Raw genomic sequence first — 19765 nt, forward strand, 5'->3', positions numbered from 1 at the left:
ATGATCGCGTTGACAGTTAATTATACACGTTTTAATTCGCAATTTATTTACTGAATCATTACAAATGTCAAATACAATACAGAAAATGCATAGTTGTTTCATTGATCTATTAACATATAATGGATTGAATATAACTGATTTTAAATTAACGTTTTCAAACTAGTATTAAATCTTTTTCTCTAAATATGTTGTCCTATTTATAGCTCAGCTTCCTATACCTTTATTAATGATAATCAGCGAGGTATGCCGATTTGAAAAATTGAGCTATCTCAATCGGACTTGCTCGGTCTTTTACATAGGTCACCATTGTGAAGAATTTGTTTATGGTATGATAACTTAGACGAGCTGCTTCGCAGCATCGTCAAAACAGGATCCAGATTGGCTAAAAAGAAATGTGCGGGGACGTCCGAAGTACAAGGGTTATTAGCCCACTTGAGCACAACGTAATGAAACTTGGTCGGAAGATAAGTCCCAATGATACCTTGGACGAGTTCGAAAATGATTCAGGTTTGTTGAATAACATGTCCGCCAGGTGGCGGGGCATTTCCTAATATGGCTATAGTAAGACCTTGGTAACATATGGTGGTAGTGTCATTGTATTAGGTCACTTACAAAGTTCCATTACTCTTACCTGCTATTTAACCTAGTTTTGCCTAGTTTGTACTAAGAACGTAGGTGATGGTAACCGTGCACCATCTCCACATCACCATTTCTACTACAGTTGTTTAAGTGATACTTAACACGTGGTCGGGGGATTCAGACCAAGTTCCCTACCCCTGTCCTTTAATTCAGCAGTGTTAGTCCACCTTTTAATACTAAAAAAAATCTGCTGAACCGTTGCGTGCAACAACTTCATTAATACATATCTACTACAGATATTAATATAAAACGTATATGTTCAGAGTCTTCATTAACATTCACTGGCCAAGATCTTTATATAACCAGCATGTTAGCAGGATAATTGCCCGTTTTGTACTTATTAATCCGTTTAAGGTTTGTTTGCAAGATTGAATAAGTATAAAGTTTGTGTGCTATAAGTACATTTCTCTGTAAGTACTTCTTACTTGAAACTTCGTACATTCTTCATGCGTCATCAAGATTGTTCGGTGTAAAATTCAATTTTAAATCAGATACCACCTACGTGTGTGTGTGAATGTCAGAGTTTAATAACAGGTCATCGCTGCGTCTTTTCACGACTACCTTATGTGCTGACCTGCCCCTGTGACCTTCAGGGGGGAATATTTTAATTTTGAACCAAAGTAGGTCAAATTTACCCCAACTGCTTGGGTTTTAGCCGAAGATTTTTTTTTTTTTATACAAATACACCAGTGCACGGTGACCCATGAGACCTTATCGTTCACTGGTATAAAAAAGGAGAATTATATTACAATAATAAAAAATGAAAATCATATTAGATCCATTATAATATAAAATAGATAAATGATTATGTATATGTTTCGTTAAGTGTATAAATTTTGCCCTATTATAACCATAATTAGTATTGTTATCATCATCATCATCATAAACTCCAGCATCAAAATCATCACTACCTTTAACATAATGATCATTATTACCATTACTATCACCACTATTATTGTTATCATTATTATAATTATTGCCATTTATGATTTTTTTGTTTATAGTTTGTTTACTGAATTAAGTGTGCTTTTATTGTGCTCTCCGCCCCAGGAGAGGTGTTAGTGGGGGGTCGAGCGGGATACAGGAAACGACCCGCTTCCAGAGGCGTTCCTGGTTCTTTTAAGTGCCAGGTGTAGAGCACCGATACACTGCAACCACGTTTAACGTCCCTCGCGGAAGACATGTGAGTCAGTTGGGTTAGTATTAACAGTATTTGTTAAATCAATTTTACTTTAAACACACACACACTATATATAATAACCATATATATGAGCAGTGAGTGAGAATCTAGCAAATTGCAGAAAAGGTATACAGATTCCTTCCTAAATTAGACTGTTTACTCGTCGCCCATATATATTAAATATCATGCACTATAAACCAAATAATATGAAAAATACGAGAGATCATGCGATAGACAAGAGAAAAAACCGCCACCGTTGGTTTTATGTTACCACCTACTTGACGCCGCCCGCATAAACATCCGCCCACCCGCCTGCTCTTCATACCTCAAACTAACAACGAGTATGTTCTAGTTCATGAAAAACGTGCTAAAAATGTTTATTTTGTGAAACCTTATAATTGTGTTATTTATTATATGCCTAAGAAAATTAACTTCTGATTTTTTAGTGTCTTTCTAGGCTCGACGAACAGCTATTGTCTTCGAGGCTAGTGCATATAAAAACTTGAAGTTTGAATATGACATCAACATCAATCGCAATTAAATTGATGCATTTATAATTGTTCACAAAGAATATATAAAATAGTCACCTTCATATATAACTTCATCATTAAAATAGATGTTACCACAAACTCTTATTGGCATTTAAAAAATTCCCCCAAATCAACCCATGGAAATGCGTTCATAAAGAAAACATACCTTTAAAATGATAAAAACGTTATAGAAAACTGCTTTTTATACTTAAATTGTAGACAGGACATTACAAAAAACATTCAGAACATAAAATATACTGTTTTGCGTGAGGTCATTTCAAATGGAAGTTTGATGAATATTCTAAAATCACATGAGACATTTCAATAACTGGTAATTTACACTTTTGTTACATAAAAAATCAAATAAATCAAATACATGTTACCATACATGAACGAGCTAGCTGTGTTCCAATTATACTACTATTATAAACTTGGAGATATAATACTTATTTCAGTATCAGTTCGTATACGCCCGAAGAAGTTTAGAACAGGGACCTATACAGGGACCTATACAAACAGTTTGTATAGGTCCCTGTTTAGAAGCAAATTATATTTGGTGAACGTCGGTACTTTTTTACGTCCATTTCTTCTGCCATTAACATAGCAGATTTATTAACAACACGGGAATGAACAAAAAAGATTCATTAGTGGATAATATTACGTCCATTTTATGTCGTTGAGCGGTGTCTAATACTAGGAACACAATTACTTCTTACAGACATGGGTTTAGTCAAGATATTGCGAAATATACACTACAACATTTAAATAATAATTTGCAGATATCATATTTAGATCTCATCGTATATTGATCATTGTATTTAACCTTTATAAAAACACTAGTATCACTAGTTAGTGTTTTAATTAGAACTCTTATACGATATTTTGATTTCCTGTTCTTTCTCCGCATATGAAATTGTATGTGTGTGATACAAATATGTCACTAATGATGCAGATGCGTGTTTCCGTGTCTCAGAGGTTTAAGTTTCCATTAAGGGTATATAGACTCAACCATTGTTTATCGCTAATCCGTGGCCATCATTCGAACGTAGTGCCTATTTCTAACTTAAGGGTTCATTTTTCTTCTGGTTTAAAGCAATTTAGCGATCGCATTCGTGCTTTTGTTGTTATTTCATGCACCATGTGTGTGTCTGAAACATAATGGTGCATTTTGTTGGGGACTATGTTGAGATATTAACGTTTGGTTTTGTCCAAATCTCACTGCCGAAATCCTGTTTTTCGAGAGTCCGTGCATTTTGGCGAAGTTCATTTTCTTTGAAGTTTCGAGACGGAATACGATTTTACTGTAGTTAGTCGGAGAAGACAGATTTATTTTGAAAATGATACCAAACTTGCAAAATTTGATGAGTATTAATGGCATGAAAAAAATGCTTTGAAATGTGTCAGTTTTTTATGAGACCCAATGGGAAATGGAATAAGTGTAACCCAGCCTACAGTAAAAAAGTAAACAAAAATGGCGCGACCCATGCATTCATTCTTTCATTGCCGCAGTTTGACAGCAAAATTGTCAGATTTGTCTTTGTTGCCCAGGTACATGATATTGTTTTTGCATTCAATCGTCACGTATTGATATGCCTGTATAAGATGGAAATTATTGTACATGGAACAATAATGTTACCTAACACAAATTTCGGATATCATCTTCGGATAAGGTCACATTGTACTAAATATTTTCCTTATAATTCGGTTTAAAAGCGAAAATAACAACAACATTTCGCACATATAGTCACCCATAAACATACATTTTCTGAAAGAGCATTCTAAGCTGTAGCGATTCAAGCATTAAAAAATAGGTTATGTATAATGCAACAGAGGGTTAACGTGGTAGATGATGATGTCTTTGCATATGTTAAAAAGTAAAAAAAAAATACTCTGGTTAATAGGGATGTTGGGGTGATGGATGTTTCGTGCCACTACCAGTTTGTGTCACTGATATTTGTGTAGGAGTGCATTGGATGTTTCGTCCCACTGATAATATATAGGCGGATAGGTGTGAATAATACCATAAAGGTGTGAATCATCGCATAACTGGTAACTTTCGCACCTTTATTTGTAGCATCTGTGCAATGTCAAGACTAATTTATTCGAATTAAAAGTATTCTGCGATTTCAAGATTTATTTTTTAATATAATGCATGAGCAAAATGCATGTCAGTTTAACGTTCAATTAACATGATTCATATAATACATTAAAACTATGGAGAATGATTACATAAATATATTCAAACATTTTCAATAAATTGACATTACATTCATTACAAGAAACAAAAAATCAAAACAAGATTCTATTTCATTAAAAGATTTACTTTATCTTTTTTATTTTTTATATTATGCATTAACAATATCAAACGTGTATACATACATATAATTTCAAATGTTTCAATACACATCAGGGTTGTCATTATTAACCGATTGCCAATCGAATTCAGCGGTTAAAATCGCCAGAAAATCGTTTGTTTTTCCTGATTCTTTAAAATTGCTATCGCTGGGTTGTCATTATTTACCGATTGCCGATCAAATTCATCGGTTAAAATCGCCAGAAAATCGGTTGTTTTTCCTGAATCTTTAAAATTGCTATCGGAAGTTTTGATCACACAAACCGACAATAATTGACGAGGAATAACCGTAGTATTGTAGAGCGACGCCCATTCAGTCAGTCCATTAACTCCGCCTAAGAGCTACTGTTTTCAATGAATTTCTCAGCGAGTGCCCAATATTGATTTTTCCAGCTGTCAATCTAATTCTTCTCGGTAAGCATGTCAACCAATCAGCGCTGAGGCAGCCGAATACACGCCGACCCCCACATGAAATTGTATCGAATAGCTGTACATTTCACAGATTATTACTGACCGTATCTCAACGAATGTAGCAATGTAGAGCGTAATTAACTAGTTTTTTTTTTTAGTTAGAGAAAAGGTTTCCACATATTAAAAAATGCTCTTCGATTTTCTACCAAAATAAAATATATTAGCGACCTCTGCGTTACAAAGTTGTTATTCAGCATCTAAATATTAAAATCCACGCTTTCCCCGAGGAAGAATGACGTTATGTTATACATGAAGTCTAATTTTGGCATGATTTTCATCTGTGCATTAAAAAAAACACGAGAAATGTGTCTCTGTTGCTAGAATTTTCTTAATTTTCCTTAAATAATGAAATCTGGAAATGATTTCGGATAACACATTTAATTATAGGCATTTGAAAATACTTCAATTAAATAATGCATTTTGTTATACAAATGGGCATAACACATAATGTAATACCCTTGTCAAAAAAGTGGGCAAAACCCGATTTTAATCCGTGTTAAAACCGTGTTAAACCCTGCGGTATTGGCACCGGGTTAAAGCGTGTCTTTTAAACACACTTTTTGCTTACCGACTTGGTTTTTTGTAGGTAAAACCTGGATTTCACTCACATAAACCAACACGCTTATACCTTCTTATACCAACTTAAACCAACTAAAACTAACTTAAACCAACTTAAGTGGGTTAAAAGTGAGTGTGTTTTCCTTCTCTATATTGGCTTTTAAACCCGCTTCTACACATCAAGTCGGTTTTTCCTGTTCTTAAGCGGGTTAAAAGTGGGTTTTTGTTTGAGTGTTAAGTGAGCTAAATGTGTGCTTAACTCAGATTAAACGCAGTTAAAACACGCTTTAAAACCAAGTTTTACCGACTTAAGTTGGTTAAAAGTTAGTGTGTTTTCCTTCTTTATGTTGGCTTTTACACCCGCTTCTACACATCAAGTCGGTTTTTCCTGTTCTTAAGCGAGTTAAAAGTGGGTTTTTATTTGAGCATTAAGTGAGCTAAATGTGTGCTTTTCACAGATTAAACGCAGTTAAAACTAGCTTTAAAACCTGTTAAATGCTCAGTAAAAACCCACTTTTCACCCACTTGAAACTGAAAAACTTTTTTATAAGAACAAAAATATCATAAATTAAATTCTAATTACTTTTATAAACGATAAAACATAAAACTTAACATATATATCCATATACACAGCATGATAAAACTATTTTGACAGACATGGCATTGTTATAATAAAATATAATAGTGTTATAACATAACATTGAACACAAAGAACGAACTGAAAAAAGTACGATTGTATGGAATAAATACAAACAAGAGATGTGTTTGTCAGAAACACAATGCCCCCTACTGCGCCGCTTTGAAATAAAATTTCTATTTATCATTTGGCAGGTATAGAAATTATCTCTCTTTGCTTATTTCTTCCATTGGATTTTGACCTCTGACCATGAAGGATGACCTTGACCTTGCACCACTCAAAATGTGCAGCTCAATGAGATACACATGCATGCTAAATATCAAATTGCTTTCTTCAATATTGCAAAAGTTATGACCAATGCTAAAGTTTTCGGACGGATAGACAGACAGACGTACAGTTCAACTGCTATATGAGACCCTACCGGGGGCATAAAAATAAGTTAATGTTGTTGAAACAGGTGCAAATCTATATAAAAAAGTGAAAACAATGGTTAAATAATCATTTTAACAGCACATTTAATTTACAAAGACTTCAGTCTACTTGTTCATCAGCCGCAGATGCCTGAAACAACCTCTCATCTTTTCTTCAACATCAACCATAGGCTTGTCAAAGGTTTTGGCTATGACATCTGAAAAAATATAATAGACTATTCATTTTAAAAACATGCAAAAAAACAACAAAATCTGTTCTTAAATAGAAAATACTCTAGCCAGAAAAAGAGGTTAAATATTTGCATATTAAGGAAGTCAACACAAATGAGTTTATTACTGATTGTCCTGGAGACAGTGACTAGAGACACGGACAAAGTTTTTCAATCCCTTTCTTCATGAATAAAAAAAAACTATTGTTAACTGTCACTTGGATTATAAAAACTCCCCCTTTTCACAAATGATGTAATAAAATGATCATTTATGCGACTGTAAACAGTAAGTGATCTGAAAAATATTTGTAGAATGTGTATTGAATTTCTATATGGATAACTGGTACTTCAAATTTTTATGATGAAGAAAAAGTACCAATGATTGCATTTCTCTCAGCAGCGGGGAGGCTTGGTCTTGGTGACCCAGTTGTAGTTGTTTCTACCTTCATGGAGCAAGTCACAAGCTGGTGGAAAGTGAATGGTCGGCACATGGCCTGTGCGATGGCCATCACCTCCCTGGTTTCATGCTGGATTTCAGCTTAAATGATACTCTGGAACCAAAAAAAGAAAGGGAGTTTTGACAGAATATTTACAATTGGTAATTTTCCAAAGCTTGTAATTTACTTTCATCACATTTCAAACTCTAAAAATATTTGTCACATTGGTCAGAATTGTGACGCTTTTAAAATGCAATAACCTGTATACTTTTACCTCTCAACAAATCCAGCTTTCTTGTTCAAGGACAGGGCGAGGTTTGCCCACTTCAGTTCCCCTCAAGTTGGCCAGCTCATTCAGGGTAAAAGCCTGGTGTAAAAGTCCATACATCAGGTAGTATGATTACCCCTTTTGCTCTTGGGGCAAGAGTTTAACCTTCAAAATTAAAATATGAGGGAAAGAAATATGTTCAGTAATAACCAGAAATATCTATAAATAACAATAAAGATGACAATAATCATAAAACACAACCACAATAATTCACTGTACACAACATTTACACTTTGTCATGTGTATGTTCATCTATTTTTGCTTCAAATTGTGTTGTTTTTCCTTTAAGTTGCAATACATTAACTTATCAATTTACATTTCCCAGTGACAATACATAAATATAATAATTATCATAATTAATTCAGTTAACTAAATAAAAAAAAGGATGAAGAAATGACAATACAAACCTGTTAAAACTGTTCTTCAGTATTCAAAAAAAAAACAGTTGAACTTCTTTTCCAACAAACTTATTGTTGATTTCCAAATTGTAGTAAATACACATTGTTTTCATCACACAATACTTCATGCTGACAGTATTTCAATACATTTTACAGAACAATTATAAGTCTTAACGTTAATTTAATTTAGCTCAATTCAATTGCTGAAACCAGGGACCTATACAAACAGTTTGTATAGGTCCCTGCTGAAACCAGCTTGTTTTTCAAAAGTTGTTGTTTTCAAATAATTTCCTGTGCAAAAAATTGAACCAATCAAAAGTCTTATACCTCATTCCAGCCTTATGTCTGGGCAAACCCTATCAGTAGCCTTATCTGCCCCTGATAATCAGTACCCTGTTTAGCTCTGAATGCCTGGCAGATTGTTATCTGTTTATTGTTAGTGGTGTGAAAAGGGGTGGTTTTAGGTATTGTCTTGTTATTTTGTTGACTGTTTATGTAACACAGGTCATGTCTGGCATCTTATTATTTAATTGCAAATTAAGAAAATGGATATAATGGTATCATATGAAAATATCAAAATCTTGCATAACTTATGTACACAAATTAATAGATTATTTCCAAAATAATGTTTCCAATACCATAATTATTTAAATATGCAGATTTAACAAGTAATTCCTGTTTTAAACAAATATAAACAATCATATAAGATTGTTTTAAAATAAAAATAAAAAAATAATTTTAAGACATAAAACAATCATAAGATATTGTTTATAATACAAACAAATATAAAGAAAAAAATCAAAGCGAAACACAAACTCTTTCATTTTCAGGTATAAAACTAAGTTTTATCATTTTTATAGTTTTTGGCAGTGATACTTGTTGTCCATCTGTGAACCTGTGATGTTCTGAAAGAGCCATTTTCATCCAATATTCACTAAAAATTATGGGGAGCACACACATTTACAATAGGGACAATGGCAAACAAGCTGTAAAAAAGCCCCTTTACAATTGACTTGTATTATATATGGCTATAAACATGAAACAAAGACCTAGTTGAAGAATTATTGTTTTATTGATGAGTATTATTTATAAACAAAAGACCAATTTATTGAAAAGTGTGTTAAAGTGAGTCTTTTAGCCTGGTTTCAGCTCTCAAATTATTTATAAAAAGACCAATTTAAACTCGCTTAAACCCACTTCTGTTTAAAAAGGATCAACTTCTGTTGTAAAAGACTCGCTTATAAAACAAAAAGACACACTTAAACACACATAAACCAACTCATAAATAAAAAGGCTCACTTTTGACACACAAAAAACTGACTCCTTACAGAAAAAAACTCGCTTAAACACACATCTTCTTAAAATAACCAACTTTAAACTCAGTTAAGCACAGTTTAGCGCACATAAAACTCGCTTTTAATAGCAAAAACCAACTTCCGCTGAGAAAAACTCAGAAAAAACACAGTTTTATGTTGGTTTAAGTGTGTTTTGGTATGAAAGTGGGTTATTTTTTTGACAAGGGTAAGTAGGTAAATAACGTGTTTTGAGATTGCCAAACTATGCATATTTATAGGTCTACATGCATGAATGACCTGACAAGTTATATCCGGAATGAAAAGTACTTGGTAAAATTTAAAGAAAGACGCGTTTTTATTCTCAGAATTTCACTTTTATTTTCGCAAACTTTTCTGAAAGGAGGTACATGTAACAGTTTAGATTGAGTAGTCGATTTGTTGTAATTACTAAATATAAACGATTTTCAATCCTCTCTAATCGCGTCACGTGATGCACGCATGTTAAATGGGAATTCCCCAATCCCACAATTCAATTTGTATATGCACTTGCGTTAAATGGCGGACGACATTCATCGTCAATATTTGCCGTAATTTGGTTTTGAATAAAAGAAATTGTAATTATACTGGATTATCGAGTAATGGATAGAATTGGACCATGCAAAGATCTATCAATATAATATGTTTTTACATTGTACAGTTTACTATACATGTGAAAATCTTAAAAGTGTCTATTCTTTTAGACCTCATTTAAACTTTTTATGCTCTGAGAATAGCAGTATTTTGTCCCTAAAATGTCTAGAATTCGTTTTCAGTCGGGGGGCTTTGCCCCCCTGACCCCCTTACCAGGGCCTTGCCCTGGACCTACAAGGGGGCCTAGGCTGCCCCCTTGACCCCCGGCCGAATCGGTTACTTTTCCAAAATAATCCTTTTTTTACAATCATAATGACAACCCTGACACATACAAAGTACACAAATATATATACAAAAAATACAACAGCTAGCATAATGCACTATGCATACACAAATCAGATATATTACATTTCAGAATACATTGTATATACAAAAATACAACAGAATACTATATTATACATACACAAATCAGATTTATTACATTTCAGAATATATACAAAAATACAGCAGCATACATTATTATTCATCCATAAATCAGATATATTAGATTTCAGAATTTTTCGGTGCAATAAAGTCAGGGCATGCTCCAACACTAGGGAAATGGTCAGGTCAACAGGGGGATGAGCATGTAAAACTCTATAAAAATGTTGGGTACGAAAAAAAATTGGGGGGTATGGGGAAGTAGTACCCGTGGACCTCTCGATAAATTTGAAAAAGGATGGGAACCAAGCTGCCTTTACCTTTATCAATGGCCCTGGAGTTGGTTATGTGGACATGGATGGTTGAGATAGACCGTGTTGTCATAAGAGATGTTCAGTATTAATTTTAATCTATTGGTGAATAAATGAAGAAGTTATGTAAAAACAAAATTTTGGGTGGGCGTGGTCGGGCATTATCTCCTCCTACACTATTAGCACTGAAACCTTGAAACTTCCACACATGGTAGCTATTTGCATATGTGTGACAGTGCAGTATATGGAACTTTGATATGACTCCTGGGTAAAAAAAAAGTTATCACGAGCGTCGCATTTTGTTAGTAAAGTGAGTTTTGTTTACCCATTTTACCCATTTATTTACCCATAACTTATGACCCAGGGTCAGATCAAAATTCCGTCGCAGTCACATATAAAGTATCAAATACAATTGTCATTGTATTCGGAAGGATGGCCCAGTGGTCTAAGTGGTAGACTTTTTATTCCAGGACTCCAGGGGTCAGTGGTTCGAGCCCTGCTGAGGATTACCTTTTTTGTTTTTTGTTTTTAGCTCACCTTAGCACAGCGTGCTCATGGTGAGCTTTTGTGATCACCTTTTGTCCGTGGTGCGTTGTCCGTCGTGCGTCGTCAACATTTTGCCTTGTGAACACTCTAGAGGCCACATTATTGTCTAATCTTCATGAAATTTGTCCCATTGATACCTCGAATGAGTTCGAAACTAGGTCATGCTGTGTCAAAAACTAGGTCACTAGGTCAAAAAAAAAGAAAAACCTTGTGAACACTGTAGAAGTCACATTTGCTGCCCAATCTTCATGTAACTTTGTCAAAATGTTTGTCTTAATGATATAATGGTTGAGTTCAAAAATGGTTGCGGTCCATTGAAAAACACGGCCGCCAGGGGGCGGGGTAGTATTCCTTTTATGGCTATAGAGAAACCTTGTAAACACTCTAGAAGTCACACATTTATTGCCCAATCATTATGAACCTTTGTCAAAACATTGATTTCATTGATATCTCGGATGAGTTTGAAAATGGTCAAAATCGGTGAAAAAACATGGCCACCAGGGGGCGGGGCAGTTTTGTCTATATGAATAGAGTGAAAACACGTGAACACTCTAGAAATCACAATTTTGGTCCAATCTTCATGAAATTCGGTCAGAACATGTGTTTTCTGGATATGACGGTTGAGTTTGAAAATGGTTCGTATCGGTAAAAAAACATGGTCGCCAGAGTGGGTCATTTTCCTTATATTTATATAGTAAAAAAAGCTTCTGAACACTCTAGAAGTCACGTTATTTGTCTAATCGTCATAAAAAATCTAAACATCGATTTTATAGATATCTCGGACGAGTTCGAAAATGGTCATGATATGTGGAAAAACATGGCCGCCAGAGGGTGGGGCAGTTTTCTCTATATGTATATAGTGAAAACATGTGAACAGTCTATAAGACACATTTTTTTGCCCAATATTCATGAAATTTGGTCAGAACATTTGTTTCCTGTGTAGTAAAGTTTGTTTTTATTATGTCATTATTATATACATTAACTGTATTATGTAATTTTTCATAACACAGAATTTTCGTTATTAACATAACTGTTTTAGTCATTAGCACTTATGAGAGCCTATCAACTAAGAGATAGCTGAAAGAAAGAAAACATGTACATACTTTTGCAGTATTTATCTCCCGTGTTTAACCTGGTTTAGTAATCTATTTTTGGTTCTGCTCTGGAATTTAGGAAGATATTGATCATTGATAAATGGGCTGTTCTGAGGGAAAATAGACTCTTCTGCCATTGCTCTCAGAACTGTATAAAATGCTGTTTTGGCTAGAGCTGCAACCATTCACCAACAGCTCGATTCGATTCGATTTTGATTTCAGACACTCCGATACTGATTTTTTCGATTCGATTCATCTTCAAACCTAGTTTTATCATATATTTACCCTTATGCCTCAAAATTAACATTTCTGTTCAAATATGATTTCAATAAAACACATAAAAAAGGATAGCAAATTAGGAATTTTAATATAAAAACTTCTCACTAGAAGATTGTGTTGATTACACAATAATATAAAAAATAAATAAATAATTATAAGAACGTATCTGGAATCAGTTGAATGGTAGTACTATCACTATTATACTTTTACCCAAAACCGCTATACGCATGTCTACCATTGTGCCATGACAGCATCACCTGTTACCTGTAGGACAAATCACATTCTCTAATAAACTTAACAAAATTCCAACAGAAATAGAACTACTTTTCTGGCTCGCGACTTCAGTAGTTGCACTTGTGCGACCTCATAGTCTTGCTAAATCAACGATATGTTTGCGTTTGACATGTTGCATTAGATTAGTGGTTGAGCCGGACTTAGCATACGCCACATCCGTGAAGCACAGTTTGCACGTTGCTTTATCGGTAGGGCTACCTTCCCGAAACCCAAAATACTGCCACACTTTTGATTTTAGCTTCTTAGGCGCATCTGATCATTTCAATTTGTCGGCAACAACTTGTTCAGCCATTTTGATGCTTTTTCCGAAAGTAGACCGTCGCGCGCTTATTGATTGGATGACTTAAGTAATAAGCAACCAATCGTGCGTGTCGTAATTACAGGTAAAGATAAAACCTTCACCTTCCTGTATCAATAGTCAGAATACAGCATGCTTTAAGTATCTATGTATATATATGTATATATGTTAAAGAATCGAATCGAATTTGGTAGGTTTGGTATCGTAATCGAATCAAAGCATTTTGAATCGATTTTCAATGAATCAGATTGAATCGTTGCAGCTCTAGTTTTGGCTGGTTTAGTCACCTCTTGATGCTTTCTTGAAAAGGTAACATGTCTTGAAAAAGGTTGGAATTTTGAAATAATTAAACTCTAAATTATTGCAAAATCAGCATCAAGACATTTTGGCATTATTTTCCAAATTATTCTTATTATGCCCCCCTTCGAAGAAGAAGGGGTATATTGTTTTGCACATGTCGGTCCGTCCGTCCACCAGATGGTTTCCGGATGATTACTCAAGAACGCTTAGGCCTAGCATCATGAAACTTCATAGGTACATTGATCATGACTGGCAGATGACCCCTATTGATTTTCAGGTCACTAGGTCAAAGGTCAAGGTCACAGTGATTCGAAACAGTAAAATGGTTTCAGGATGATAACTCAAGAATGCTTAAGCCTAGGATCATGAAACTTCATAGGTACATTGATCATGGCTCTAGCAGATGACCCCTATTGGTTTTCAGGTCACTAGGTCAAAGGACAAGGTCACAGTGACTCGAAACAGTAAAAAGATTTCCGGATGATAACTCAAGAATGCTTACGCCTAGGATCATGAAACTTCATAGGTACATAGATAATGACTGGCAGGTGACCCCTATTGATTTTTTTAGGTCACTAGGTCAAAGGTCAAGGTCACAGTGACTCGAAATAGTAAAATGGTTTCCGGATGAAAAACTTTAACCTTGGTTAAAGTTTCGTTCCGTCCACCGGATGGTTTCCAGATGATAATTCAAGAACGCTTAGGCCTAGGATCATGAAACTTCATAGGTACATTGATCATGACTGGCAGATGACCCCTATTGATTTTTAGGTCACTAGGTTAAAGGTCAAGGTCACAGTGACTCGAAACAGTAAAATGGTTTCAGGATGATAACTCAAGAATGCTTACGCCTAGGATCACGAAACTTAATAGGTACATTGATAACGACAGGCAGATGACCCCTATTGATTTTCAGGTCACTAGGTCAAAGGTCAAAGTCACAGTGACTCGAAACAGTAAAATGGTTTCAGGATGATATCTCAAGAATGCTTACGCCTAGGATCATGAAACTTAATAGGTACATTGATCATGACTGGCAGATGACCCCTATTGATTTTCAGGTCACTAGGTCAAAGGTCCAGGTCACAGTGACAAAAAACGTATTCACACAATGGCTGTCACTACAGTTGACGGCCCATATGGGGGGCATGTGTGTTTTACAAACAGCCCTTGTTATTTAGATTATTTTTATTTGGTATTTTCTAAATTAAAAAGATTCCATTTTATTTCAATAACTTTAGTAAATTCTTATTATTTTTAGCTCACCTCAGCACAACGAGCTCATGGTGAGCTTTTGTGATCGCCTTTTGTCTGTCGTGCGTCGTCCGTCGTCAACATTTTGCCTTGTGAACACTCTAGAGGCCACATTTATTGTCTGATCTTCTTGAAACTTGGTAAGAAAATTTGTCCCATTTATACCTTGACTGAGTTCGTAACTGGGTCATGCTGGGTCAAAAACTAGGTCACTAGTTCAAAAAAAAGAAAAACCTTGTGAACACTGTAGAAGTCATATTTGATGCCAAATATTCATGTAACTGTGTCAAAATGTTTGTCTAAATGATATGTTGGTTGAGTTGAAAAATGGTTCCGGTGTGTTGAAAAACATGGCCGCCAGAGGGCGGGCTGTATTCCTTATATGGCTTTAGAGAAACCTTGTGAACACTCTAGAAGTCACAATTTTTGCCTAATCATCATGAAACTGGGTGGAAACATTGGTTTCATTGATATCTCGGACGAGTTCGAAAAATGGTCCAGATCAGTGAAAAAACATGGCCGCCAGGGGGCAGGGCAGTTTTCTCAATATGAAAAAGTGAAAACATGTGAACACTCTTAAAGTCACATTTTTGGTCCAATCTTCATGAAATTTGGCCAGAACATGTCTTTTCTGGATATGACGGTTGAGTTCGAAAATGGTTACGTTTGCTTGAAAAACATGGATGCCATGGGGCGGGGCATTTTTCCTCAAATGGCTATAGTAAAATCTTGTAAACACTCTAGAGGAAACATTTATTGTCTGATCTTCATTAAACTTGGTCAGAAGATTCATCCAAATAATATCTTGGACGAGTTTGAAAATGATGCAGGTTTGTTGAAAAACATGGCTGCCAGAGGGCGGGGCTTTTTTCCTTATATGGCTATAATAGTAAAACATTGTTAACACTCTAGAGTCCACATTTATTTTCCGATCTTCATGAAACTCGCTCAGAAGATTTTATCCAATGATATCTTGGATGAGTTAAAAATGGTAACCTTTGCTTGAAAAACATGGCTGCCAAGGGGCGGGGCGTTTTTCCTTATATGGCTATAGTAAAATCTTGTTAACACTCTAGAGGCCACATTTACTGTACGATCTTCATGAAACTTGGTCAGAAAATTCATCCAGATAATATCTTGGACGAGTTAAAAAATGATGCCGGTTGGTTGAAAAACATGGCTGCCAGGTTGCGGGGCATTTTTCCTTATATGGCTATAGTAAAACCTTGTTAACACTCTAGAGGCCACATTTATTTTCCTATGTTCATGAAACTTGGTCAGAAGATTTGTCCCAATGATATCTTGTTATCTCAGGTGAGCGACTTTGGGCCTTTCAGGCCCTCTTGTTTTACTGAAGCTTTTTATATCCAATGTTTACATTAATCAATATAAAGCATTTATTGACAAACTTCAAAACATGCCAGATTTTGGCATGTTTTGAAGCTTTTCATTAAATGCTTTATATTCATATATTTAAACATTGGACCTTAAAATCTTCAGTAAAAAAACGAACAAGAATACAATTAAAAACAGGGAAAAAAAAGTAACCCGCAACTGGACTCAACCACTGACCCCTGGAGACCTGGAGTAAAAAGCCTCCTGCTTAGACCACTCGACCATCCGTGCTCATGCTATACGAGAATGTATTTTTTACTTATGTAAGCAATCCTCGTAGTTTCCCAAAATATAACGACAACAACAGAACTTTCCAAATTATTGAATTGTTTTGCGTTGCAACGCTTTATAATTTTCAGGCATATATTGGATATTTTAGAGCATGGTATATGTACAGTATTAGTATTTCCTAACAAATATCATAACTAAAATGAAAATTTGTCAATTTACCAAAACGTAAATAGGCCCCTTTAAAGGCCCGTGTCGGTACATTAAAGGCCCGTGTTGGTAATAAATTGTTTGCTAATTACTTACATGCACATAGCGCTAATTGATAGTTTGTGAGTCGATAGTGAAGCATAAGCTTTTTTTTAAAGTAAAAGACCAACTTCATTTTATTTGTTCTTTATTGAATAAATTGTATTATTGTTCATTAATGCTATATGATTATTTATGTATATAGTACATACACATACACATGATGCTTACAAAATAACAGCACTTCATGTTTTATAACTTTTGAACATAATGAACTATGCACACATATTTTTATACTAACAATAAATAATTTCATTTTAGCTCGGCTGTTTTCGTAGAAAACCCGAGGTATTGTCATAGCCAGCTCGTCGTGTCCGTTTCTGTCGTCGTGTCGTCCGCGTCGTGCTTCTACCTACAACTTTGAAACTTCACATGTAGCTGCACCTTGATGAGTTCTACACGCCACTCCCATTTTTGGGTCTCTAGGTCAAAGGTCAAGGTCACTGTGACCTCTAAAAAAAGAATTTCTGACAAGCTTTCGCTGTTGAGCTTGGCACCTGCTATGCGGTGCTCTTGTTATTATATATAATTATAATTGTTGTCCCCTACCGGTTTGCGCTCTGTCAGTCTGTCCGTCAGTCTGTCCGTCACACTTTTTTGGATCCTGCGATAACTTTAAAAGTTCTTCATATTTTTTCATGAAACTTAAAATATGGATAAATGGCAATATGGAGATTATGCACCTCATTTTATTTTGTTCCTACGTCAATAATTATGGTTGCTATGGCAACAAATATTTTTTTAATCTGACAATGGTGGAGTTTCACCGGTAGGGGACCATATTGCTTGGCAATCTCTTGTTAACACTGTTTAATTTACTACATTAATATACACACCAATATCATTCACACTTAGACGGCATTATTTACACCTATCCGCCTATATATGATCAGTGGGACGAAACGTCTACCCCTTTTCAACACAAATATCAGTGGCACGAAACGTCCATAACTCCTTTGATTACATACATGTAGACTCATTACAAGTTATAGAAGTAAATGCTATGGATCTGCGCTATAAATATACTTGTACTTCAAAAATTGTTAACTTTTGAAAATAGCAAATGGCAATATCATATAATTTTAATCTCGGCTGTTTTCGGAGAAAACCCAATATATTTTCATAGCCAGCTTGTCGTCCGCCAGTGTCGTGCTAAAACCTTGACATTTTGCTCTAAAGTCAAAGTGCTTCCACCTACAACTTTGAAACTTCATATGTAGATGCACCTTGATGACTTCTACACGCCACACCCATTTTTGGGTCATTAGGTTAAAGGTTGTTGACCTCTAAAAAATCTGACAAGCTTTCATTTATTCAAAAATGCACCCGTAGCCAAGCGTTGGCACCCGTTATGTGGTTCACTTGTTTGAACTTCTATTAATCACAAGTTATCAATTGAACAGGGAATTTTTTTAAGTTTCAAAGTGTCAACTCAAATATAAGGCAGTGTTTTTTAATTCATTTTCGGGATAGGGCCGGGTCTCTTTGAATTGGGAAAATTCAAGGCGTATTGACTAAAATTGGGAAATAAGTGTTGTTGCTGTGTTGCTAAAATATGCTTCAAATTGAGAATCAAAGTGCTTTTCAGTATTATTTTTAATAAGGTTGAACTGATATGGCTGGATTGGAGATGAACAAAATGTTGAAATCTACTTCAATCTTCACGATCTTCACCAAATTTGGTCAGAAGTTGTGTCTAGATGATACCACTCAAATGGTAAATTAGTTGCTTACTTTTCAAAAATATATCATTTGCCACTCAAATGGTAAAGTTATCAAGTTGTACACAACCTACAAACAGGAATATCCTGTGACAGTTTGGCACTCTTTTTGTCGATGAGACAAGAAGGCGAATCTGCTGGACATTTTGACATGTTGAACGCAATTCAAATTCACTTATTACTTTATTGTTATAATTTCTTGGGGTTTACCATTTAGAACAAGACAGAAATAAACCTAGTGAGGATGATGATTTTATATGCTTAATTTTCCCAGGGCTGCGGGACACGTTCTTCATTTCCGGGACAATCCATGACGTATTGCGTGTATGCACAAATTTATATAAGTTTGTGGACTATCTCCATAATACTTATCAATCTTCATAACTATAAGCGTTTTTGTATATCATATTTTTAAAGCTTCGGCATGGATAATGTTAGCATGATCACTGCTTGTACTGTATTGACTAATTATTCCATCGATGTTTGCAAGTAAATTTACAATGCACTGGGCTCCCTCTGTCATTCTACAAATTCACAAGTAGAGAAAAGTTAACGATTTCGGTGATTAAATACAAATGTAATAGTTTGGCGAAAATTCCTGGAAAACATTTTGTTCTGTTAATTGCCATTTCTGATAATCATAACAATCCCTTTTGTCAAAACATTGCAGTCTACACAATTGACCTGCTCAGCGATTTTCCTTGTCCAATTGGGAAAAGTACCCGTACCGGTCCAATTGGGAAAAATTGAGTCGTGAAAACCTCAAAATTGGGAAAAATCGAGTCGTGAAATCCTTAAATTGGGAAAATCGCGTCGTGAAGTTTGGGTCTTATTGAATACATCATACAGTTCAAACTTAATTGAACATACCCATTAAAATAATCATTTGCAGGTATGCCTTAATGACCATTACTTAAAGTAATAAAGTTGATATAAATAACAAAATATTATATAGAAGACACAAAATCAATTACTAGTTGTTTTAATCTCTTATAAAGCAATGTCTCTCTCTTTCATTTTTTTGAAATTTCAACAATCTTTGATGTTTGATCATCACTCAGTTGCTGGCATCCCTCTCTGCACAGCATCATTAGAGCTGTCAATGTGTCCTGTGATAGACGGTTCCGATTGGTCGTGCAAAGATTGTTCATTAGACTGAACAACCTTTCCACAGAGGCAGTGCTGGAGGGCATTTCAAACTAAAATAAGGTTTCAAACCG

General features: G+C 35.0%; 1 protein-coding gene across 5 annotated transcripts in view; it reads left to right on the plus strand.

The window, feature by feature from the left end:
• LOC127865881 (transcription factor A, mitochondrial-like) overlaps positions 1-19765 on the plus strand; it is a 175760-nt gene that overhangs the window by 135131 nt on the left and 20864 nt on the right. The window contains exon 1 of one of the 5 annotated variants that reach the window (XM_052405923.1): positions 3796-3897. The exons of the other annotated variants lie outside the window; for them this stretch is intronic. Within the exon in view, the coding sequence (XP_052261883.1) occupies positions 3821-3897 (77 nt within the window). The 5' untranslated portion in view covers positions 3796-3820. Of the gene's footprint in view, positions 1-3795; positions 3898-19765 lie in introns of those variants that run through there. 5 annotated transcript variants of the gene reach the window in all.

Source organism: Dreissena polymorpha, chromosome 2 (genome assembly GCF_020536995.1).
Source record: "Dreissena polymorpha isolate Duluth1 chromosome 2, UMN_Dpol_1.0, whole genome shotgun sequence".
NCBI lineage: Eukaryota > Metazoa > Mollusca > Bivalvia > Myida > Dreissenidae > Dreissena > Dreissena polymorpha.